The following is a 25,371-nucleotide window of genomic DNA, read 5'->3' as shown; positions in this document are numbered from 1 at the left end:
CATCATTTTCGTCATACAGAGACGATGCAGTATTGTCCTACCCACCCTGAAGTACTCTTGGGATAATGATATGAAAATGCTATGTAGTTTTAAAATACTATATAAGCTTAGATGTTGATAGTACCCCCACGGACACATTTCTGTGGCTTTGACAACCTAAAATAGCAATCCTATCAAACTTCTAAGAGACATTCCTGAGACTGCAGATTTTGACATTTTACATGCAAGTTGTTGTTTTAAAAGAAAATGGTGGGGAGTTTTCTTCTTCAGACTTGAGTATACAGATGAGATGGTAAAGGGTGAAGGGAAGAGGAAGATGGATAGGGAAGGTTTTAGGAAACAAATCTTAGAGAACCAACCTGCAAGAAATGGGAATGCCAGACAAGAGCTTAAAAAAAAAAAGTCCATACTATAACATCTGTTATTTGAGGAAACATTAAGAAAATGTTTTGGTGTACACTACCTTTTCTAGAAGTAGCCACACATTGCAGAGGGAATAAAAATGAAAATTACTCTATTTATTGAGCTCTTCTCTTTCCCAGGCATTGTGCTAATCACTTACATATATTTTATCTTCACAGTTACTCCTTGGGAGAGTAGTATTATCTTTATTTTGTCAAAGAGGACACTGAGGCTTGCAGAAGCTGGGCAACATGCCTAGGTCACACAACTGATAAGGTAGAGCCAGATTCAAACTCGCCTTTGGTCTACACCATGCTCTTAACTGGTGTTACAGGGCAGTGGTGATAAGTAAGGAAACCCAAGCACTCATGCTGGTTAACTCTAAGACCTTGGGCTCCAAATCCCCTATCTATAAAATGACAAGGCCAGGCTGGATACGCTTCAAATGGCTCTTCTATTTCTAAAATGTTGAGTTTTTAAAATCAACAATCTATGGTTTACAAGAGAAACATTTAAGTCAGAAGGCGTATGTATAATAATAGTGAATCATACTCATGGGAAAATTTTTAAAATAGGAATTACCATCATGCTAGCAGATGAAATTAATTGTGAAATTAAAGCAGCACTGAGATACACATTAAGGTCACCATGAAAGGTAAAAGATACATAAAGCAATGAAAGCCTTGTAGTGATACTGAATGCACACATCTTAAACATGTACCAGGAAAGTGCATAAAAGAAAAACTAGCAGAAATGCAAGAAATATATGTAGATCTCTCTCCCTGTCTCAAAAAGGTACCAATGAGAAGTTATGAGAAAGAAATGGGAATGCTAACAAAATGAGGTGGGGAGGGGGAGAGGAATGGTTGGAAAATGGGATTGGAAGGTCTGAGTACAGAATAATGAGGGAAGAATTTATGGATACATTGTGTGAATCTAAAGGTAGCACATAAGAGTACTCTCTAGTAAATAAATGGAAAAAATACATCTTGCTCTTGAACATAAAAGGTATTTTTAGCAATTACAAAAACATAGAGAGAATTCCCTGGCAGTCCAGTGGTTGGGACTCAGTGCTTTCACTGTCGTGGCCCGGGGTTCAATCCCTGGTTGGGGAACTAAGATCCTGCAAGCTGCGAGGCGCGACCAAACAAAACAAAACAAAACAAAACAAAACAAAACAAAACAAAACAAAAAGGTAGAAAGTCCATATATCACATTTTCCCAACTGCATATAATAATCTTGAAAGGAACGTGAACAGAGTTAGAAAAGTGCTGAACTACTTGAAAATTTTGAAGTGCTCCCTTAAAGAAGTTCTAAGTTAGGGATGAATTCCTGCATATAATAACAAAAAACATTTTTTTCAACAAAAATAAAGCTCACCATCATAAAAATTGTTATAAATACATTTTGACAGTATATAAGTTATATGTAATGAGTAGACAGTTTATAGACAAGGAAAAACATATAAAATCACACGAATGTGTGCACATCTTTTATGACTTAATGAAATGCAAATTAACATTTGTTAGGGTTTCGTTATATGCCTGTTAAACTAAAAAAATAAAATAAAATAAAATGAGAAAACCCAACGTTCATAGGTTTTTGCAACACTAGGCTCAGTGCTGGAGAGATGGAAAAGAAAAATAATCTTCCCTGACCTCATGGAACCCAGTAATACTGAAATGGCTGTGGCAATGGTGGCATAGTAATGGTGGAGTGCTTGTAAGCGGAGTCATAAGGTGTTTAAAGAACCCCTGAGAGTTAGTTACTGTAAATGATTAGTTTGTTAGTACAAGCGCTAACAGAGAAATGTGTAACTAGAATATAAGTGGTGTTTTGTCTCAGTCACCATGGTATCCCCAATACCTGGCAACCAGTGCCTCTCACAGAGCAGGTCCTCGATAAATATTTGTTGAATGAATGAAATGTGCATATGGAATTACAGCAAAAAATTAAAACACAAGTCTTGTATTATATACTCTGTACATATGATATGCAAAGATTTCTATGTTCATTTTAAAAGCTCGAAAGGATTTTGCAATGATATAAGTATAGCATGTTTCCCTTCTCTGTCAAGATACTTAGCTTCATAATTTCTATGCATTTTAATTGAAGTATAGTTAATTTACAATGTTGTGTTAGTTTCAAGTATACAGCAAAGTGATTTGGTTATACAAATATATATATATATATATATGTATGTGTATATATATACATATATATATTCTTTTTCAGATTCTTTTCCATTATAGGTTATTATAAGATATTGAGTATAGTTCCCTGTGCTAGTGCTATACAGTAGGTCCTTATTGTTTACCTATTTTATATATATTATTGTGTACATGTTAATTCCAAACTCCTGATATATCTCCCCCCCATAATTTTTCAATTAAAAACATTATTCACACATACCCATTCCACCACCCATATGTTCCTGCCCTGTGTGTGCCATATATTCCAATCTATTTTGGAGCCTTATGGGTCTAGATTTATGAATCTAGATTACTTGTTCTCATCCCTGGTTGACATTAGAATCACCTGGAGCTTTAAGCCCTCCCCATGCCTGGCTGCACCCTCTTGACAAGCCCACTAACTCATCTGAGGTTGATGCCCAGGCATTGCTGATTCCTACGTTCAGCCAGGACAAAGGCCACTTAGGCAGCAAAACTTTATATTTTCATTAAGTAAAATGTGTTCAGTCATTCTCAAAACTTACCCTTTAAGCTGTCTTCATGGAATCCTGAGTTCAAAAATAGCCTTCTAGTATTGTTAAGAAAAAGTACCTAAACTGGGTGTGCTATAGTGACAAATGCAAGCACAAGGCCGAGGTCCCTTTGTTCCACCCCCCACCCCAAATTCTAATATGCAGGGCGAAGAGACTAGGTGAGCCTTGATAGCTTCTGACCTTCTAGTAAGAGAGGGTTATTGGAGGTTGACTTATCAGGCTACATTCACCTTGAAGGGAGACAAGTCAGATGGGCACTGCTAGAAGTTCTCACAGAGGCCAGAGTGAGACACCGAAGAGGAGGGAGAAAGAACTGGGTGGGGGACACGCCCTGATAATTGACCTCAAGCCTGTTCAGTCCAAGTGATCAAAAGGAGCCTGAAGGTAGAGGTCTGGGATTGCTGTTCATTTTTGAAGAGGCAAAGGAATCTGGCCACCCAGATTCTAGGCTGTGCATCTCTTGTCAGTGGGGGGAACTTCACACGTGTGAGCTGTGCTTTGATCCTGGGGTCTGTGGAAGATTCTCTGGGACTGAGGAAGACAATGGCACCCACTAAACATGTTCCCTGAGCTCTGTGCTGCCCCCAAATCGTTTCCCAGCACCTGACTCTCTGCTCCTGGGCTTGTATCTCCAGGACTGTGGTTCGGTCTGCTTGTCTTTCCCTCTCCACCTCTCCTACCTGTCCAAAGTCTGGCAGGGTTCATGGGTCTGACTTGGAGCCTCGCAGGAGTTCCCTGTAAACTGAGAACTGCAGGGGTCATGTGTTGCCTTGAAACCAAGGTAGGACTTGGGATTAAAAGGCCTCCACTGGGGCCAGTGACAGACCAGCCCTTAAGCAGCTGATTGGTAACTCTCTCCTTTCCCCTCCTCCAGGCTGCCCATTCTCCAGGGAGGAACATTTGCTTTTGTGGCACCCTCCCTGGCCATGCTGTCCCTTCCCACCTGGAAGTGCCCCACGTGGACACTCAATGCCAGTCTGGTGAACACCAGCTCCCCTGAATTCACTGAGGAATGGCAGAAGAGGATCCGAGAGGTATTGGGGTGAGCGGGTGGGGCGAGAGGAATGGAGTGGTCCTCAACAGGGGCTCCTGAGTTGATTCATTTGTTCAACAGTCATTGTTCAACTCATTGCTGAGCAAGATTCCAGGCTTTAAGATACTTGGCCCTTGCTTAATTCAGTTTTATCATCCAGGGAAAAAAACTAGTGGCCTTGAAGCAGGCTCTGAAGTTTGGCCATGCTCCAGGTTGGCTTATCTAAACGATAGATAAGGAAGCCAGCACACAGGATTCTTGGCAGAGAGCATAGCCATACCCTCAGGGACAGTAGACCTGATAGCTTCCAGACCCCAACATCCTCACCTGACCTCCTAGGTGAGGGGTCAAGGACGGCCCATGGGTGGGGTACTGTATGAGAGAGTGAAGGTCACTTGAGATTTCTAGGAAGCCCAACCAGCTTCCTCCCAGCTTGACCTTAAATATGTAGGCCTGGAGTGAGGCTAAGGACCACCTCCTCTGGAGCAGGGACAGTTACACAAGCACCGTATGGTACTGGGTTTCCAGTACAAGGTAGTTTGCTCAGGCATGAATCCAGCTGTCACTTAATGTCTTCAGCACTAACTCACTAGAACTGGACCAAGGACATTCCTGAACTCAGGGCTCTGGACCTAGAGCAGAGTTTGTTCCCTAGATATCCTTGGGAGTTAAGCTAAGACGCCTTAGCCCAGCCAGGGTCCATCCTGCACCCCACTCAGTCCATGTTCAGCATCCTCACAGCCTCATGGCTGCAATAAGGGTCACATCCACTGTGAAAGACAAAGAAAGAGGGAAGACAGAGGAAACATGGTAACAAGATTCCTATTCTTACCCAGATTTGACCAATGACAAGGAGTAGAATTGACAAAACACTCCAGTGGGGGGTGAAGGGTGGGGCGGAGGGACAACGGTGTAAGTCCTAAACTGATTCCAAATACCTGAGAACCAGGAGTGCTGATGTTTGGGGGCAGGAGAAGGTGGATGTCGCAGCTCAAGCAGAGAGCAAATTAGCTCTTCTGCTTTTTGGTTATGTGGGGCCCTCAAAGGATTGGATGGCACTCACCCGCATTGGGTAGGGCCATCTGCTTCATTCAGTTCACCAATTCAAATGCTAGCCTCTTCTGGAAACACCCTCCTAGACACACCCAGAAAAAATGTTTTGTCAGCTATCTGGGCATCCCTCAGCCCAGTCAAGTTGACACATAAAATTCACCATCACTGTATGTTATGTATATGTTCAACTTTAGTAAACACTAGCAAATACATTTGCAAAGTGTATGTTCCAATTTACACTCCCACCAGCAGCATGTGTGAGTTCCAGTTACTCCAAATTCTCACCAACATTTTCTCTTTTTCATTTTAGCTGCTCTGGTCAGTGCATGATGGTAAACGTGTATCATTCTTTTATGATGTTATTGAATGATTTAGAGTTAACTATAATTGTCTGTCCTCATCTTGTAGGTCTATTTGACCACCTGGGGTCATTTTTGCTTCTATGCTTACCACATTAGCTGGTGACTAGAGGTCAATATCCCAATATAGACTTTGTTATTTATCATTATTTCCATGACTTTCATTTGACTGAGTATCATGTAAATGACCTATGAATTAGTCCATGACCCATTTTAATCTTAAAGTTCAAACAACAGGCCATGTCCTAAATATGCCAGCATCACAGTAGGTACTGGCTCCTTTCACAATGTTCATTCTTCATTGTCCATCCAGTACAGCACAGTATACTCTGGGTCTAGTTTTATTAGATGTGTTTCAGTTTGGTAGAATCAACTCTGATGCCAGCATCCCTCATCCCAGATTGAAGATGTATCTAGAAATATGGCTAAGAAATCATTTTCTTATTTCCAACATTTTAAATGCAACGGGCAAAAGTAGCATTATTCAATACCATAATTTGGTAACTCCAGTTCTTCCTGCCGCCATCTTTCTTTCTGCCCACTGTGAGCCCTTCTTAACCCATTTCCTTGCTCCTGTTGGAAGAGGAGGTGCTGAGTCCTTCTCTGCTAGCCTTTAAATAGTGGGCAGGAAAAGTAACACTGTTAAACTCTCCTTGTGTGTCCTTCCCCAAGGTACTTTCAAATGATTTAATAAGTATATTGTCACTGTAGCCTCTCCACTGGAAAACATCCTGAAAAACACCAGACTTTCCAATCCGGCCCATAAATACCATCAGAATTCCAACAAGTCAAATTAAATTGATTCTTATTATTCCTATCTTAGGGAACACAACCAAGTCCCTAGTCCTGGGAAAATATGGTTTCTTTACCTTCTCATTTCCCAATCTGTCCTTTACAAACTGCTGCACTGGTGACTCAGTTTAGTGACCCACTTGTAGCTTGATCTTACACTATCCTACCCTGCAAAGCCTGCCCTTCGTGCCTTTGTCACCCACATTTTGTTGCTTCAAGCACACGTTCTAATTTTGCAATAATTTCACTGCTTTTGAGAAGTGACATGAAATATGAAAAGATCACTCGATACTGTATTTCTTGGTCCATTCTTGTCTTGTTCATGCTGTGAAAAGTGATCCTTGAGCTGTTTGATGTATAAGTTGATCTTCATGCTGGTGGGCAATCTGGGTTGCTAGTCTCTTTATTGTAGCCTGAGCCAGGGCTTCAGTGGCAGGATAGGCAAAGCTCAAACCAGAAACACTGTCCATACCAGTTTAAAAAAGTGTTAAAACCTCCCATGCTCTGTGGACTGTCCAGTACAGGCAGCCTGTCAGTTCTGTGATGGGCCATTTATCCTCATATCCTCCCACCAGAGGCATCTGTGCCCATCGCTGTTGGCAATCTGGATCATCCTGGGCAACACAAGTGACTTCAGATAGAGATGGAGATTATGTAGTTTGTGAGCCCACATAGGCATGGCTTGTGGCCCGAGGTGTCATCTTGTGGGCCCTAATGACTACATTCAAAATCATACTTCCCTCCTCTTTTTAAGACATAGGGGCATCTACGTGAACCACCAGTATGTGAGATTTGACTATAAAGTCCTGTCCCGTAAAAGGTGAAATTTCAGTGGAGCCTCTACAATCACTTGCCAGACCAAACTGCTAGTCCATTGGCCACAGCCCGAGAACCTAGATAATTCTAAAGGGATGACTCTGGGGGCTTATGTGTGTACTGTCAGTCACATCACACACAGTTTGGTCCTTTGGCTGGACTTAGACTTGCCTTCCTTCCTCCATCAAGGTCCTTCTGTTGCAGTGTTACACTCTTTCAGTCTCAGTTTTCCTCAGGTGGGTGAGCAGCACCTTTAGCAAGACTCCAAGCAGTGCTTTTTTTTTTTTTTTTTTAATAAATTTATTTATTTATTTATTTATTTATTTATGGCTGCATTGGGTGTTCGTTGCTACGGGCAGGCTTTCTCTGGTTGCGGCGAGCAGGGGCTACTCTTCGTGGTGGTGCGCAGACTTCTCATTGCCGTGGCTTCTCTTGTTGTGGAGCACAGGCTCTAGGTGCATGGGCTTCAGTAGTTTGGCATGTGGGCTCAGTAGTTGTGGCTCACGGGCTCTAGAGCGCAGGCTCAGTAGTTGTGGCGCACAGGCTCAGTTGCTCCGCGGCATGTGGGATCTTCCTGGACCAGGGCTCAAACCCGTGTCCCCTGCATTGGCAGGCGGATTCTTAACCACTGCGCCACCAGAGAAGTCCCCCCAAGCAGTGCTTTTTGAATTCAAAGACCCACATAGTGGGATCCAAGTCTCTGTTGTTAGAGATAGATTATCCCGTGAGGTAGTGTCCACCCAGGGGAGGGGGACTGTCACTTACTCATGGATCCTCTGAACCCCTCCTTGTGTAACTGCCTTTTCTTTTCCCGAATATAACGATTTCCCTTTAATCAGCACATTCTGTTGATGATCCCCTTCCTTATTTGCATGTCTTTCTGACATCGCTCAAGGTACCATTGGGATCTCTGATCTTGGAGTTATTTGGTGCCATTCAGTAGTGCTGTAATTCCAAACAGTGCCCAGTAGCAGACTAGTTAGGAATGGTCCTTCAGAGGGAGAGTAGTTGAGTAGCTGCTCTGGGCCGCCTCTGCACCAAATGCCCCACGCAGAGCTGAAGCACCAGGCATCTGCCAGGGTCAGTCCTCACTCAGCATGGACGGAACCACTGACGCTTCTGATAGCTCAGGGGCACTGTGCTGGTCAGGACACCAGTCTGAGACCAGTCTGAGCCATAACTTGTGAATTTCAGCCAGAACCTTCTGCTGTTCTTCCCTTTCAAAAGCAGCCTTTCTGCATGTGGCCGTGCTCTGGTATACAGTCCAACAGTGCGCCCAGATGTGGACGTACTTCAATGATCTGTCAAGTCCTTGTGCTTCCTTTTTTTCTCAAGGTGGACCCAGAGTTAACAGAGGTTTTTAATGTTTAAAGAACTTTTCCATGTAGTTCCAGACCAAGATATACCTAAGGATTTCACTTGTCAAGCTGGTGGGACCTGGATTTTTGCCAGGTCCGTTGGCCAGTCTTCAAATGCTGTGTGTTGTACCACCTATTCCAAAGCAGGATGTATTTCTTCTTCAGTGCAGCCTAGTTTTATTATATCATCAATAGCATGAATCACAAAATACATGTGGTCTGAGGTTTTGGGGGGTTTTGTTTTGTTTTGTTTCTGCTGTCCCCCAGGGAGCTGGCTTTCGTAAATCCAAATTAAAACTAAGCAAAGAATAAGAAGTGGATTTTGTCAACGAAAATTTAATTAACTATCAAGTTAAGAAGAAAAAAATGGAATTTTATTCGAGCCAAGCTGAGGATTATAAACCCAGGAAGCAGATTCTCAGGAAGCTCTGGGAACTCTTCCACCTGTTAGAAGTTGAAGCCACAGTCATATACATTTTTGAGACAAAGGATCGAACATCAAAATGACATACTGATATTTTACATAAAGTTCACCAAGGATACATAGTCCAGATAAGCAGGTACAAAGCGAGCAGCCAGTCACCATGACCCCCTACAGAGCTGGGAGAGAACGCTATTCTTTTAAGAAATTACATTGCTAGCATCAGAAGAAAGAAAAACAATTGATCTTTCTGGTTGAGCAGCCCCTCATCTTTGAGGAGCTCTGGTTAATGTGTAATGCAGGTTCACACTGCACATTAGGGAGGGAGGAGGCCCAAACAAACACACAGAGAGAACTTTATGTTTAATTTTTTTACTTGTCCTGCCTTAAAATATAAATTTTATTTCATCAGTTTCCTTACCCTGCTCTGCTAGATGCCAGGGGCAGGATTTCCCTTCCACTTAGACCTACTGAGAACTATAATTTCTTATGCAAGAATCTCTTGCCTTCGTACTATCCAAGAGGAAAGATCTGACAAGTTAATTTGTCTCTTCTCCTACCTAAGCACTCTGCTGCTTGAATTCTTCCTGTGTTCTAATGACATGTCTGCCTCAACACTGCAATGGTCTGAAGCAGTTACTTTGTGTTTTGAGGACACGGTATTAGTAGTGAGAGAGGATGTTTAGGGATGTTTAGGTCATGCTGTGCCTGCACTGAGCACAGGATCCCAAGTTACAGACACAGCCATGTTTTTTAAATACATTTACCATTTGTTTTTGTGTTTGTGAGTCCTCTAAAGCAGGAGTCAGTAAACTATTGCTCTTGGACCAAATCCAGCCTGTAATCTGTTTTTTTACTGCCTACCAATTAAGAATGGTTTTTACATTTTAAAAAGTTGTTTAAAATTATAAAAAGAATATGTGACAGAAACTATATGTAGCCCACAAAACCTAAAATGTTAACTATCTGGCTTTTTACAGAAAAAGTTTGCCAACCCCTGCTCTAAAGCACAGGGCCCAGAGTGGGAGTTCCTCTTGCCCAGATCTAAGACTGTAGCCTCCACTATTTTTTTCCCACATCACCTTCAAGTGTCCAACAGTGAGTGCAAACCCAGAGTCTTATTTGTGGTATTTTAGCTCCATCTGCTGGTCCAGTGTTTTTCACCAGTGCTGTAAACAAGGGAAAGTTCTTTCAAGTTTCAACCTCCTTTTACTAATTGATGGATTGGTTTAATTCACTGAGCCAGCCTATTGGAATTTAAGGTAGAGTTTCCATGTTTCACTGAGTTGAATTTGTTCACACACATCTCAAGGCTTGAAGCCACCGATGGTTAGCAGTCCAACTCTACATCACGATACTAGCCACAAAAGAAAGTGAGGCAAATATAGGACCAATAGGGGTGTCATTACTTTCTGGGAGATAAGAAGTAATAGAACAAGTAAGTAATGATTATATTTTTAGAAAGTGGTGGTAGCAGAAAATGTAGAAAACTCTGGGAAGAGATGGCAAGCTCAGTTTTCAACACATTAGACCAACTTAAACTTCACCTTCCAGTACTATGGTGGTTTTAAAATTTTTATATCCTTGTGTATGCTTATGTATATGTGAAATGAATGACAGCAATGATAAAAAGGCTAGGTCGGAGAAATTAGGATTGCTTTGTTACTATAAAGTACTCACGCCACTCATGATGTGGTATAGTGTTATTTGAAAGTGAACTTGGGAGAATTCCCGGGCGGTCCAGTGGTTAGGACTGTGCTTTTACTGTCGAGGCCATGGGTTTGATCCCTGGTTGGGGAACTAAGATCCGCAAGCCACGTGGTGTGGCAAGAAAGAAAAAAAGGGGGGACTTGGATTAGCTGTAAATGTACATTGCAAACTCTAAAGGAAAAAAAAAGGATAATGGTTATGCTAAGAAAGGAGAGGGGAAAAAAAAGCTTAGTTAAAACCACAAAAGGCAGAAAAAGAGTAGAAGACAAAAACAGAAACGAAGAACAAGGGCAACAAATAGAAAATAGTAATGGATATGGTGGATATTAATCCAACTATATCAATAATCACTTTGAACGTCATTGGTCTAAAGGCACAGAGATTGTCAGAGTGGATCAAAACACAAGATCCAACTGTATGTTGTCCAGAAGAAACCGGCTTTAAATGTAAAGACACACGTAGATTAAAAGTAAATGGATGGAGAAGAATATACCATGTTAACACTGATCAAAGGAAAGCAGGAGTGAGACTTCTTTCTTTTCAGGAAGAGCAGACTTCAAAGCAAGGAAAATTTTCAGGGGTAAAATGAATAACATTCATATTAGCAAAGTAAAAAAGGAGAAGTAAAGTAAAACTCAATCAGTCCAATAGATCAGGGGTTGGCAAACTACAACCCATGAGCCAAATCTGGCTAGTTGCCTGTTTTCTGTTTGTTTGTTTGTTTGTTTGTTTTTTTATAGCTCGCAAGCTAAAAATGGTTTTATATTTTAAATGGTTGAAAAAAATCAAAAGAAGAATAATATTTTATGACATGTCAAAATTGTACGAAATTCAAATTTCAGTGCCTATCAGTGGAGTTTTATTAGAACACAGTCAAGCTCATTTGTTCCCATCTTGCCTGGAAAAGTTTCAACTGAGCCTGTACGGCCCACAGAGCCTCAACTATTCACTGTCTGGTCCTTTACAGAAAACCTTTGCCAACCTCTGCAATAGAAAGTAGGAAAACAGAGACAAGTAAAGCAGCAAGATGTTCAATACATAACTGGGTGATGCCAGTATTACGAGTCATTACGTTATCACTATGATCAATAGATAATCTTGAAATCTACTTCCTGAAAAACTTCACATTAGGTGAAAATGTCCAACAGACAGTTGGAAATAGAGGACTGGAGAGAGGAGTGAGGTCCGAGCTCACCTTCCCTCAGTTCCTCTGGGGTCCAGCTTTGCCCCTGCACTGCCTCTGAAGGTACCACCAATCTGGGTGGCCCTGCCGCAGGCTCCCAGGTGCTGAGCCCCACGCTTCCTCTTCAGCTGCAGGGAGCCATCATGGTTGCTTCCTGTGTCCAGATGCTGGTGGGCTTCTCAGGCCTCATTGGCTTCCTCATGCGCTTCATCGGCCCCTTGACCATTGCTCCGACCATCTCCCTGGTGGCCCTGCCTCTCTTCGATTCTGCGGGCAATGACGCCGGGATCCACTGGGGGATTGCCGCCATGTAAGCACCCTCTGGGGAGGGTGGGCCATCTTTGGAGGAAGACTACCCAGTAAGAAGAGTGAGTCCTGGATATTAGCAAACTCTGGTGGTTTACAGATACTTTCACAAACATCACGATACCTTAAAAAGCAGTGAAATGGCTACTTAGAATGTATTATTACTATTTCTTATGTTATTAGTCCTCACAGACAATAAGTTCATCACAGGCAGGGTATAAACATGCTTAGCGTAGGGTTCACAGACAGCTGGCGCTAGCCGTCCCCTGCCTCCTAGGTTTTCACTGAGCAAATATTGTAAACCTCCAGCACCTGGGAAGGGTGCAAAGACATGGCCTCAGCTCTCAAGCATTTTGTAGCGTAGTGGAGGGATAAGACTTGGGTCCAAGTACCTGTGACACCAGGAGACAGTGATGAGAGTCAGAGTGTGCCAGCTCGTTCAGGGGACAGGGTGGTGACAGCCAGCTTGCTGGTGGTGTCAGGAAGGCTTCCCAGAAAAAGAGGCCTTCGGCATTTAAACAGAGCTTTGAAGGGACGTGGGGGTGACCGTGGACGCGCTTATTCACTCTGCCTGTTGCGCTCTGACCACAAGGACCTGCAGGACCACCTGGGAGAGAAGATGGTCTGACTCTGGCCTCACTGGCTTCAGTCTGGATCTGTGCAGCTGCCATGCTTATTTCTCAGGCCCCTGCCCACTGTTCCTCTTCAGCCACCAGCAGCCTCTGAAAGGGGCCCGCCCACCTTTTCAGAACTGGCAGGATGCTGCCTACACTGCAGAGCAGGGCCTCGATGGGGACCCTCCCAGCACAGCCACTGCGCCATAGTCCCAGAGACACGTGGTGGCACGCCTTCCCGGACCCTCGCTCATGATGAGCCCAAGTTCGCCAGGTCGGGTGTGGTTTGTTTCTGTTTCAGGACCATCTTCCTCATCGTGCTGTTTTCTCAGTACCTGAAAAACATCGCGGTGCCTGTGCCTGTTTACGGACGAGAGAAGAAGTGTCACACCTCTAAGTTCTACCTGTTTCAGGTCTTCCCTGTAAGAAGCGCTCCCCACCCTCTGCCATTCTTAGTTGACTCACCTGGAGAGTGAGGGGCAGCCTCTTGCTCTCCCCAATGGCCCCCAAGTCAAATGCTCTCCACCTGCAGCGGCCTCTCCCCCTCAGCCTCCCTTAATTGCCCCGCGGGTGGTGGGAGCCTTGGTGTAATGCTGTCCCAGATCTTCCCTCATTGCTTCTCCCCCAGGAGTAGAGAACTCGCCCCAGGTTGCTGCCCTGGGCACCACTGTGGGACAGTCTTCTCGTGTGCCTGGGCAGTCCTCATAGCATGGCACTGGGGGAGACAGCCAGGCTCACCGCTAAAGGTGCAAAACTAAGGCCCAAGTGGCTTAGATCAGGTTCTTTCTCATTGGCTCCTGGATAATTCAGATCCTGCTGACGGTGATGGTGTCTCCTTTTTCAGAGCCTTCTCTGTTGAATTTGCTCCACTCTGTCAAGTAGGTGCCGTTGCCAACCACACAAATGTGTTTTCAGGTTCAATTTATCTGTGATATACATTCTGCGTTATAAAAAGATACTTCCACATAATGATCTCATTGATCCCTCAGCAACCCTGTAGGCCAGTGGTTCAAAAGTTCAGTATGCATAAGAATCACCTGGGGACATTGCTAAAAATGCCGATGTCTGGGGTTCTACCATCAGAGATTAAAAGTCAGTATATCTGAGGACCCCACTTTAAGAAATCCTGCCTCAGGCTCTGCAGAGCAATGGTTGTAATTCCACTGTACAGATGAGGACACTGAGGCTCCGGGAATTTGATCCAGGGTCATGTGACCAGCAAGCAATAGAAAGGGAGTCAGACTGCAATCCTTCTGACCCAGGCTGTGTCCAATTTCCTAGACATTTCTGCCTCTACTTGACACAAGGTCTCCCCACAGTTTAGTTTCTATATTCCTGTAATGTGTTCATTATCCACTGACACAGCGGATTCCTGTTGTCACTGGAAGGGTTTGTAACCCAACACTTCCTCATCTCAAAGAGCTTTCCCGACTCCCTCCTTCGCCCACCCTCTCTGGGAGGTGTGGGCAGGCGCAGGGGTGGGGCCCAGTGTGAAGGGCGCCTCCCTCCGGCAGGTGTTGCTGGCGCTCTGCATCTCGTGGCTGCTGTGCTTCGTGCTCACAGTCACCAACACCCTCCCCTCGGCACCTGCAGCCTACGGGTACCTGGCCCGCACAGACACCAAAGGCGACGTCCTGAGCCGGGCTCCTTGGTTTCGCTTCCCTTACCCAGGTAACGAGACGCCGACTCCGGGGCCCATCTTGCCTGGGGCATATGCTTCCCAGGACTGCCCATGAGGCTTAGGCACCAGAGGGGGAAATGAGTAGCACCGGGGCGGGATCTCCTCCAAGGCATCTGGCAAGGAGGGACAGGCCCCGCGGAGTCCATATGAGACCCCTAAGAGAGGAAGGAGACCCTTGGGTGGTCCTAAGAACCCTTTGGGGGTGGTGGACCAAAGGTTCCCTCTCCCAGACCTACCTCCTTCCTGGCCCCCATGCCTCGTCCCCTCCTCCACATTGCTCAGGCCCCATCGACTGGGAGTGGGAAAAACATGAGGGATCCTGACCTCTTAGCCAACCTTTGGGTCTCCTTATGGAACTGGTGGATCCCACACAAGGGAGGCTTGGGACTGAATTAGAACATTTCTGGGTTGCTGGTCAAGGGCATCTCCCTTCCCTGCAGTTCTTGGCTCAGGGTGTGAGAATAACCACGTTCCAGTTTGGGGGGGTGAGGAGGTCCTGGCCTCATGGACTGAGGAGCCAGGACCTCCCTGAGTAAGAATCCTGGAAGCCTTCAAAAGGCTTCAAGGCCTTCCTGGAAAGAGGCCCGGTTTCTGGTTCTTTTTGTGCACTGTGACCTCAAGGTCAGGGCCTCTGACCTACCCTCAGGGAGGCACGGGAGGGCAGGAGTCCGAGACACAGCTTCAGGACAGTTGCTGGGTTGGAAGACGTGTTGCCTGGTCTTTAAAGCCTTCCGGAGAACCCTCTGGCAAGGGAATTATTTGGGGTCCAGCAGCCTGTTACCTTCCGGATGAATTTTCCCTCTGCGCTGCATTTTCAGGGCAGTGGGGCCTCCCCACCATCAGCCTGGCTGGGGTCTTTGGGATCATCGCGGGGGTGATCTCCTCAATGGTGGAGTCAGTAGGCGATTATTATGCCTGTGCCCGCCTGGTGGGGGCACCACCCCCTCCGAAGCACGCCATCAACCGAGGCATCGGCATCGAGGGCCTGGGCTGCCTGCTGGCCGGAGCCTGGGGTACGGGGAACGGCACCACCTCCTACAGCGAGAATGTCGGCGCGCTGGGCATCACCAGGGTAAGGCTGCTGACAGTGGCCCCGGGAGTGGGGTGGTGGGCGGGCAGGCTAGGTACCTGAATCTGTCATCAGTGTCTTAGCCTCTTACTGTTGCTGCAACAAATTATCACAAACTTGATGGCTTCCAACAACCCAGATGTATTATTTTACTGATCTGGAAGTCAGAACTCCAGCACGGGTCTCACAGGGCTGCAGTAAAGGTATTGGCAGGGCCGTGTTCCTTTCTGGAGGTTCCAGGGGAGAATCCATTTCCTTGCTTTTTCCATCATCTAGAGGCTGCCCACATTCCTTGGCTATGGCCCCTTTCCTCCATCTTTAAAGCCAGCAACATGGCATCTTTCTGACCTTTCTTCCTTAGTCACGTCTCCCTTTGACCACAGCTGGGAAAGATTACCTGCTTATAAGGATGCATGTAATTAGGTTGGGCCCACCTGGATAACTCAGGCTACTCTGTCCATCTCAAAATCCTTAACTTAATCACACTGCAAAGTCCTTTTGCCATTAAGGTAACATATTCACAGGTTTGGGCATGGACATCTTTGAGGAGCCTTTATTTTGCTTACTATACTTGACCTTCTTGGTTGTGGTCACCTCCATCTGAATGTCGCAAGGGTACCTCACACTCAGAATGGCCTCTATTATGCTCAGTTCGTGCCCTCATCCTTACTTCTCCTCCCGTAAACCTTGTCTCAGTGAATTCACCCAGTCATCCTTAACTTCTCTCTGTTGTGCGCTTCTCACAGTGGATTCTATTTTCTCAACATGCGTGCTGCCCTCCTGTCCTCTTGTCTCCATTCCCAGTATCACAGCTTTATCATCTCCCACCTGGACATGGCAGTATCCCTAACTGTCTCTTCCCAGGATCTTGCCCATCTCTAATCTAGCTACCACGTGGCTGCCCAAGGATCTTTCTAGAACCCAATTAAATTAGTCCCTGCTTAAAATCTCTTCCAGGCTCCCATTTTCCACAGGAAAGCCCCATAAGGTCAGCAAGAATTCTTCAAGATGGTGCTTTCTTCTTCTTATTTTTTTTGGCTGCATTGGGTCTTCGTTGCTGTGCACGGGCTTTCTCTAGTTGCGGCGAGCGGGGGCTACTCTTTGTTGCGGTGCGCGGGCTTCTCATTGCGGTGGCTTCTCCTTGCGGAGCACGGGCTCTAGGCACGCAGGCTTCAGTAGTTGTGGCTCACGGGCTCTAGAGCGCAGGCTCAGTAGTTGTGGCACACGGGCTTAGTTGCTCCGTGGCATGTGGGATCTTCCCAGACCAGGGATGGAACTCGTGTCCCCTGCATTGGCAGGTGGATTCTTAACCACTGCGCCACCAGGGAAGTCCCCAGGATGGTGCTTTCTAAGGTGACTTAGAAAAGAATATTATTACGATGTTGCTTTCCTGTATGCTTCAGTGCATAGGTACAGTGTTTCCCAGCACAAGTGAAGTGAGCTTTGGAAAATACTCACTTTCCTCCACCCACATCCCCACCCTGTATTTTCTGATAGCTCCCTTGGACCTATCTACCTCTGTACCCTGCATGGCCTCTGGCCCATAGTGAGAGCTAAAATCTGTGAGCAAACAGCAGAGCCAGCACCCAACCCTATGGCAAGTTCTATGTGCTTGGACACTGTGGACTCTTTGACATTTTTTTCCCAAAGTTTCAAGACCTTTAGTGCAAGTGAGAGGAACATTTTTCCACATGAGGGCCACTGACCCACACAGAAATGTGGGAATGGGCTATGTAAGTATAAAGCAGCAAATATTTTTCTTGCTGAAGGGAAGATAATCTCATGCAGAACAGAAAATTATATTCAATAAACAGAACAAAAAATTTTTTTGATGTATCATTTCTAAATTAAGACCCTTTACAGGAGAGGGAAAGAGCAGGCAAGAAAAGATACATAGACACCAAACAGGCTATAAATCCAGCAGGAGACCGATTAACTCTGGTCTGGACTCATACCTCCCCCATGTGGCCCCGTGTTGCATCTGCATTCATGGGCTCTGACCTATTCTTGGTTCTGTCCTGGTCAGTTGGGAGAAATCAGGCTGAAGGCCAAAGATCTCCCATCACTTCTCTAGGGTGTCATGGCTCCCAGCCCAGATGTGAATCCTGAGACCAAAAGACGCCCAGGGCTGCATGATAAATTCTGTGGTAGTAGGATTGGGGATGACCTGCCATCTTTATGAGACCATTAGTATATCCAAAGGGTATTGGTTGAACCTGACAAGTTGATCTATTGTGCTTAGATTCATGTCTTTGTTCCCACAGTTCATTGCTAGGGTTGTAAACAAAAAAAGTTATTTTGATGTGGTTAATTCCTATCACTTGTCTTCTAATGAAGACAGTTAAATAAATTAGCTCTTAAACTGGAAAGAAAAATAAGCAAAGGCAGAATCTGCTACTTCATTGCTGCATTAATGGACTTCAAGTTGTTGACATTGGAGAATCTTAAAAAAATGTTTAAATTGTGGTAAAAGACACATAATATAAAATCTACCATCTTAATTATTTTTGTGTACAGTTCAGTAGTATTCAGTGTATTCACATTGCTGTGCAACAGATCTCCAGACCTTTCTTATCTTGCAAAACTGAAACTACACTAGAGTATCTTTTAAGGACTCGGAGTAGAAACAAATGCATGAAAATAGGTTCAAGAACTACCTAAGCACATTCATTGATAATAGACTCATGATGGGGCATTCAGACATTTGCAGCACAACTCTAACTTTTGAGGATGAGGCTGAATGCTTCCAGGTCAGAGGTCATTTTTGTCTCACTGGTAGCTGTCACTCAAACCCCAGATACAACCCTTGACTAGCACAGCAATCATTACTGTCCAGCGTGTGACAGCTGTGTGTGCCTGGCACTGGGATGGGATGTGGACCAGAGCCCATAATCTTCACAGCAGAGTGTTGTTTTTTTTTTAACTTTTGTAGAAACTTTTTATTTCCAGATCTAATAGCTGTTCTAAGCGGGTGAAACGTACTTCTTTAGCATTCCCAAACTCCTAGCTGCTTGAGAAACCCTATGCAAACCAGGTAATAGCAATTAGTAGTGACTGTAGCACAACTGATCCTTGATTTTGGACCAGTTAATGCTGTATAATACCATGGGGAGGAGCCTTGTCTCTGTTCTGTATCTTAATGAACCTCCAGATAGATGAAGGAGGAATCATAGTTTACACATAATCCATGATAATTGCTTGTTGAGAAAATCTAATTTGTCCTAATTGAGAAAATGTATCGATTAATAATAATGAAGTGACTTACAGAGGGAACTTTTTAAAAAACTTATTTTATTGAAGCATAGTTGATTTACAATGTTGTGCTAATTTCTGCTATACAGCAAAGTGATTCAGTTTTATATAACATTTTTCATATTCTTTTCCATTATGGTTTACCACAGGATGTTGAATATAGTTCCCTGTGTTATACAGTAGGACCTTGTTGTTTATCCGTTCTATATATAATCGTTTGCATCTGCTAATCCCAAACTCCCAATCCATCCCTCCCCCACACCTGCTTCCCCTTGGCAACCACAAGTCTGTTCTCTATGTCTGTGAGTCTGTTTCTCTTTCGTAGATAAGTTCATTTGTGTCCTATTTTAGATTCCACATATAAGTGATATAACAGGGTATTTGTCTTTCTCTGTTGACTTACTTCACTTAGTATGATAATCCCTAGGTCCATCCATGTTGTTGCAAATAGCGTTACCCTTTTTAATGGCTGAGTAATATTCCATTGTATATACGCACCACATCTTTATCCATTCATCTGTTAATGGACATTTAGGTTGTTTCCATGTCTTGGCTATTGTGAATAGTGCTGCTGTGAACATAGGGGTGCATATATCTTTTCAAATTAGAGTTTTGTCCAGATATATGCCTAGGAGTGGGATTGCTGGATCGTATGTCAACTCTATTTTCAGTTTTTTGAAAAACCTCCATACTGTTTTCCATAGTGGCTGCACCAATTTACATTCCCACCAACAGTGTAAGAGGGTTCCTAGAGGGAGCTTTTTGAAATGTAAATCACATCATGTCACTACCCTGCTTAACACAACTCTACTGAGTCTCCTTTGTCTTTGGATTCATTATTTTTAATTGTAGTAAAATACACATAACATAAATTTAGCCTCTTAACCATTTCTAAATGTATATTCAGTAGAGTTAAGTACATCCAAATTGTTGTGCAACCAATCTTCAGAACTCTTTTCTCTTGCAAAACTGAAATCTGTACCAACTGAACAACTCCTTATTCCCCCCTCTCCCAGCCCCTAGCAACCACCATTCTACTTTCTGTCTCTATGAATTTGACTGCTCTAGGTACCTTATATAAGTGGACTCATACAGTATTTGTCTTTTTGTGGGTGGCTTATTTAACTTAATGTCCAAGGTTCATCCATGTTGTGCAGGTGTCAGAATTTATTTCCTTTTTAAGACTGAATAATATTCCATGGCATGTATATACTATGTTTTGTTTATGCCTTGGCTTTGGAATTTATTGTAACTCCTTTCCATGGCCCTTAAAGTGCTTCATGACAGAGTCCTTTCCTTGCTTTCCACCCCATCTCCTGTCTCTCACCCTGCATCACTGTGCCCCAGGCACATCAATTCCCTCCCCTAGGTTTATTGAGATACACTTGGCATATAACATTGTGTAAGTTTAGGTGTACAGTGTGTTTATTTGATACACTTATATATTGCAATATGATTACCACCATTAGCTAACACCTCTATCACATTACATAATTACCATTTCTTTTTTGTGGTGAGAACATTTAAGATCTACTATCTTAGTAACTTTGAAGTATACATTTTTGTTAACTATAATCACCATGGTGTGCATTAGGTCCCCAGAACTTATTCATCTTCTAACTGAAAGCTTGTACTCTTTGATGAACATCTCCCCATTTCCCCCACCCAGCAGCCCCTGGTAACCACCATTCTACTCTTTACTTCTACAAGTTTAGCTTTTTTAGAGTCCACATGTAAATGATATTATACAGTATTTGTTTTTCTCGGTTTGACTTACTTCACTTAACGTAATGCCCTCAAGGTCCATCTGTGTTGTCACAAATGGCAAGATTTCATTCTTTTTTATGGCTTAATAATATTTCATTGTATATACCACATCTTCTTTATCCATTCATCTGTTGACAGACACTTAGATTGTTTCCATACCTTGGCTATTGTAAGTAATGGTGCAATGAACATGGTGGGAGGGGGGGTGCATATATTCTTTTGAGTTAGTGTTTTCATTTTCTTTGGATAATCCCAGAAGTGGAACTGCTGGATCATATGGTAGTTCTATTTTTAACTTTTTGAGGAATCTCCATACCATTTTTCATAGTGGCTGCACCAATTTACATTCCCACCAGCAGTGCACAGGATTCCTGTTTCTCCACATCCTTGTCAGCACTTGTTACCTTGTGTCTTTTTGATGATAGCCATTCTAACAGGTGTGAGGTGATATCTCATTGTGGTTTTGATTTGCGTTTCTCTGATGATTAGTGGTGTTGAGCATCTTTTCATGTACCTGTTGGCCATTTGTATGTCTTCTTTGGAAAAAAATGTCTATTCAGTTCCCCTGCCCATTTTAAAATTGTTTGTTGTTGTTGTTGTTATTGAATTGTATGAGTTCTTTATATATTTTAGATATTAAACCCTTATCCAATATACAGTTTGCAAATATTTTCTCCCATGTAATAGGTTGCTTTTTCATTTTGTTGATTGTTTCTTTTGCTGTGCAAAATCTTTTTAGTTTAATGTAGTCCCACTTTTGGATTTTCACTTTTTTAAAAAAAAGATTTATATTTATTTATTTATTTATTTTTGGCTGAGCTGTGTATTAGTTGCGGCATGCGGGATCTTTGTTGCAGCATGCGGACTTCTTAGTTGCAGCATGTGAACTCTTAGTTGCAGCATGCCTGCGGGATCTAGCTCCCTGACCAGGGATCGAACCCAGGCCCCCTGCACTGGGAGCACAGAGTCTTACCTACTGGATCACCAGGGAAGTCCCTGATTTTCACTTTTTTTGCTTGTGCTTTTGGTGTCATATCCTAAAAAAATCATTGCCAAGACCAATGTCAAGAGGCTTCCCTGTGTTTTCTTCTAGGAGTTTTGCGGTTTCCAGTTTTACATTTAAGTATTTAATCCATTTTTAGTTAAATTTTGTGAGCGGTGTTAAGATAGTGGTTCAATTTCAGTTTTCTGCATGTGGTTATCCAGTTTTCCCAACACTATTTATTGAAGATACTATCCTTTCCACATTGAGTTTTCATGGCTCCCTTGTCAAGTATTAGTTGACCATATATGCGTGGGTTTATTTGTGGGCTCTCAGTTCTGTTCCATTGGTCCATGTGTCTATTTTTATGCCAGTACCATAGTGTTTTGATTACTATAGTTTTGCAGTATAGTTTGAAATCAGGAAGTGTGATGCCTCCAGCTTTTTTTCTATTTTTCTTTTTCAGGATTGCTTTGGCTATTTGATGTCTTTTGTGGTTACATAAGCATTTTAGGGTTTTTTTTTCTACTTCTGTGAAAAATGCCATTGGACGTTTGATAGGGATTGCATTGAATCTGTAGATGGTTTTGGGTAGTATGGACATTTTAACAATATTAATTCTTCCAGTCATGACATAGGATACCTTTCCATTTATTTGTGTCTTCTTCAGTTTCTTTCATCAGAGTCTTATATTTTTTACCTCCTTGGTTAGATTCATTCTTAAGTACTTAACTGTCTTTGATGCTATTGTGAATGGGATTGTTTTATTTCTTTTTCAGATGTTTTATTGTTAGTGTAGAAAAATGCAGCTGATTTCTGTATGTTGATTTTGTATCCTGCAACTTTACTGAGTTCATTGATTAGCTGTAACAATTTCTTGGTAGAGTCTTTAGGATTTTCTATATATAAGATCATGTCATCTGCAAATAAAGATAATTTTACTTCTCCCTTTCTGATTTGGATACCTTTTATTTCTTTATCTTACCTGATTGCTATGGCTATGACTTCCAGTAATATGTTGAATAGGAGTGGTGAGAGTTTTCACCCTTGTCTTGTTTCTGATCTTAGAAGAAAAGCTTCCAACCTTTCAGCATTGAGTATGATGTTAGTTGTGGGCTTTTTGTATATGGCCTTTATTGTGTTGAGGTGCATTCCTTCTATATTTAATTTGTTGAAAGTTTTTTTTATCCTGAAAGGATGTTGGATTTTGTCCAATGCTTTTTCTGTGTGTATTGAGATGACCATATGTTTTTATCTTTCATTCTATTAATGTGGTGTATCACATTTATTGATTTGCACATGTTGAGACATCCTTGCATCCCAGGGATAAGTCCCACTTGATCACAGTGTATGATCCTTTTAATGTACTGTTAAATTTGGTTTGCTAACATTTTGTTGATAGTTTTTGCATCTATATTCATCAGGGATATTGGTCTGTACAGTTGACCCTTGAACAATATGGGGAGTGGGGTGGGGTTAGGGGCACCAACCCGCCTTGCAGTCGAAAATCCATGTATAACCTCTGTACACGTGGTCCCTCCGTATCCATGGTTCCATCATATCTGTGGTTCCACATTCACAGATTCAACCTATCATGGATTGTTTAGTACTACAGTATTTACTGTTGAAAAAAATCTGCATATAAGTGAACCCACACAGTTCAAACTCATTGTTCAAGGGTCAACTGTACTTTCTTTTCTTTTCTGTCCTTATCTGGCTTTGGTATCAAGGTAATGCTGGCCTCCTAAAATGAGATTGTGAAGTAAGTATTATTAATCCCACCTGGTAAATTTGGAGGCTGACATTTTGAGAGGTTAGGTAACTTGCGTGAAGCCATACAGCTAGTTAGAGGCAGAGTTGGGATTGGCTCTCAAACCCCATTCTTAAGCATTGGGCCACTCCCTCCCAAGAGAGACTTCTTGCCTCACTATAAAGTCTGCCTAGAGAAGGAGCATTGGAGTCAGGACTTGAAGACATGTATGAGAGCAGCAGAGAGGTGAGGGCAGAGGCTGGGACCCAAGGTCACACCTTCATCCTTTCGCCAGCACCATGTGGGAGTAGAGGGGGGCCATTTCTGAGTTAGTCGATGCTGCTCCTGTGGGTCCCCTGGAGCCATTGTTTGTGATGCCCCAGGAGCAGGGCAGAGGCCTCCAGGGGGTGTGGCCTAGCTGCTGCTGAGCTCCTTATCTCTCCCCCATCTCCCTGAGTGCTACAGGTAGGGAGCAGGATGGTGATTGTCGCTGCGGGCTGCGTGCTGCTCCTGATGGGCATATTTGGGAAGATTGGGGCTGCGTTTGCCACCATCCCAACACCTGTGATTGGAGGCATGTTCCTGGTGATGTTTGGGGTCATCACTGCTGTGGGGATTTCCAATCTTCAGGTGAGGCAAGGCACCCTTAGGAAAGCAGCAGCATTGCATCTCCTGAAAGGAGCCCATGGGGATGGAGATGAATGGAACAGGGTGGGGACAAGGGAGGAGGGGAAGGGAATCCTCAGTCCCAGAAACCCCACTGGCCCCAAATGGGAGAAAGAAATAACCAGAACCATCCAAATTTCTGAAAAACAAAATTGCATCAGTTTGAATTGGATTATCCAGACCACTCAGCTCCCTGGGTCAAGTGGGAGTCGGGACTTGGCTAAGAACGTGTGCCCTCTGAGTCCAACTTCCCCCTCCAGTCTCAAGTGGCGGGGGGGTGGGGTGGTTGGGAGGGTGTTTGATTGACGTGCAATACAGGTACTGATCGTTCCGGCTCTGCCGTGGGGGCCTCTCTCCTGCAGTACGTGGACATGAACTCGTCCAGAAACCTCTTCATCTTTGGCTTCTCCATCTACTGTGGGCTTGCTGTTCCCAACTGGGTGAACAAGAACCCGGAGAGGCTCCACACAGGTGATTCTCCATCCTCTAGACTGTGACCACTCCAGGGGCAGAGCAGGTGGGGTCCCTGGTCCCTGGGAATTCCTGTCACTTTTTTAAAAAATTAACTATAGTCACCATGCTGTACATTACATCACCATGACTTATTTATTTCCAGTTCTATTGAGATATAATTGACATACATCACTGTATGAGTCCCAGGTGTACAGCATAAAGGTTTGACGTACGTATATTGTGAAACGACTACCATAATAAGTCTAGGTAACACCCATCTCCTCATATAGAAACAATAAAAAGAAATGGGGAAAAAAAAAGAAAAAATTTTCTCCTTGTGATGAGAACTCTTAGGATCTACTCTCTTACCAACTTTTCTATATATCATACATAGTCGTCATGTTGTACATTCCATCCTTCGTACTTATTTATCTTATAACCAGAAGTGTGTACCGTTTGATCACCTTCCTCCAGTTCCTGCTCCTCACACCCCCTGCTTCTGGTAACCACAAATCTGATCTCTTTTTCTATGAGTTTTTTTTTTAACAGTCTATATATAATAAGTGAGATCATACAGTATTTGTCTTTCTCTATCTGATTTCTGTCACAGCATAATGCTCTCAAGTTCCATCCATGTTGTTGCAAATAGCCAGATTTTATGGCTGAATAATATCCATTGTAAATATATACCTCATTTTTTTTAGTCATTTATCCATTGATGAACACTTAGGTTGTTTCCATATCTTGGCTCTTGTAAATAATGCTGCAATGAAGGTGGCTGTGCACCTTCTTTTTGAGTTAGTGTTTTCTAACTAACTTTACATATATATATATCTTTTTGAGTTAGTGTTTTCATTTTCTTTGGATAAATAACCAGGAGTGGAATTACTGGGTCATATGGTAATTCTATTTTTAATTTTTTGAGGAACTTCCATACTGTTTTCCATAGTGGTTGCACTAATTTACATTCCCACCAAC

General features: G+C 43.4%; 1 protein-coding gene across 10 annotated transcripts in view; it reads left to right on the top strand.

Annotated features, from left to right (window-relative positions):
• The window catches only part of LOC133096899 (solute carrier family 23 member 1-like), a 45,489-nt gene that overhangs the window by 16,130 nt on the left and 3,988 nt on the right, over window positions 1-25,371 (top strand). For 9 of the 10 annotated variants that reach the window (XR_009701895.1, XR_009701896.1, XR_009701894.1 and 6 more), the window contains 7 exons: window positions 4,003-4,162; window positions 11,982-12,163; window positions 13,075-13,195; window positions 14,288-14,444; window positions 15,273-15,526; window positions 23,740-23,904; window positions 24,303-24,411. Coding sequence is in view for 6 of the 10 variants with exons in the window: in XM_061198760.1 (XP_061054743.1) it covers window positions 4,003-4,162; window positions 11,982-12,163; window positions 13,075-13,195; window positions 14,288-14,444; window positions 15,273-15,526; window positions 23,740-23,904; window positions 24,303-24,411 (1,148 nt within the window). In the remaining 4 variants the exon portion in view is untranslated. The remainder of the gene's footprint in view (window positions 1-4,002; window positions 4,163-11,981; window positions 12,164-13,074; window positions 13,196-14,287; window positions 14,445-15,272; window positions 15,527-23,739; window positions 23,905-24,302; window positions 24,412-25,371) is intronic. The other variant, XM_061198763.1, reaches the window with a different exon arrangement.

This window comes from Eubalaena glacialis, chromosome 8 (assembly GCF_028564815.1).
Source record: "Eubalaena glacialis isolate mEubGla1 chromosome 8, mEubGla1.1.hap2.+ XY, whole genome shotgun sequence".
Lineage (NCBI taxonomy): Eukaryota > Metazoa > Chordata > Mammalia > Artiodactyla > Balaenidae > Eubalaena > Eubalaena glacialis.
Note: the sequence above shows the minus strand (reverse complement) of the source record. Positions and strands in the feature narration are given on the sequence as shown.